The sequence below is a fragment of the Dipodomys ordii genome, unplaced genomic scaffold, assembly GCF_000151885.1.
Source record: "Dipodomys ordii isolate 6190 unplaced genomic scaffold, Dord_2.0 Scaffold107, whole genome shotgun sequence".
Taxonomy (NCBI): Eukaryota; Metazoa; Chordata; class Mammalia; order Rodentia; family Heteromyidae; genus Dipodomys; species Dipodomys ordii.
Window position 1 is genome coordinate 1,496,178 of NW_012267323.1, and position 426 is coordinate 1,496,603.

At 52.8% G+C, this 426-nt stretch overlaps 1 protein-coding gene across 1 annotated transcript in view; it reads left to right on the forward strand.

Moving 5' to 3' along the window:
- The window catches only part of Cpne4 (copine IV), a 133,096-nt gene extending 132,670 nt beyond the window's left edge, over nucleotides 1–426 (forward strand). Inside the window, exon 13 of the mRNA XM_013028039.1 lies at nucleotides 292–426. Within this exon, the coding sequence (XP_012883493.1) occupies nucleotides 292–426 (135 nt within the window). The remainder of the gene's footprint in view (nucleotides 1–291) is intronic.

Below are 426 nucleotides of genomic sequence, written 5' to 3' on the forward strand. Positions count from 1 at the left end.
GCATGAAGCCCTGGGTTCCATTCCTCAGCACCACAGAAACAGAAAAAGCCCGAAGTGGTACGGTGGCTCAAGTGGTAGAGAGCTAGCCTTGAGCAAAAGAAGCTCAGGGATAGTGCCCAGGATCTGAGTTCAAGTCCCAGGACTGGCAAAGAAAGAGGAAGGAAGGGAGAAAGGGAGGGAAAGAGGGAGAGAGGGAGAGAGGGAGGGAAGCAAGGGAAGGAGGGAAGAGAAGGAAGAGAGGGAAGGAAGGAAGGATCAGAGCTATGTTATTTCTTCTCGCACCCCCACCAGGCATCTCCGGCTGCCCTGGCTAAAAGCGTATTGGCTGAAGTTCCAAACCAAGTCGTGGACTATTATAACGGCAAAGGCATCAAACCAAAATGCTCGTCGGAAGTCTACGAATCCTCCAGGACGCTAGCCCCGTGA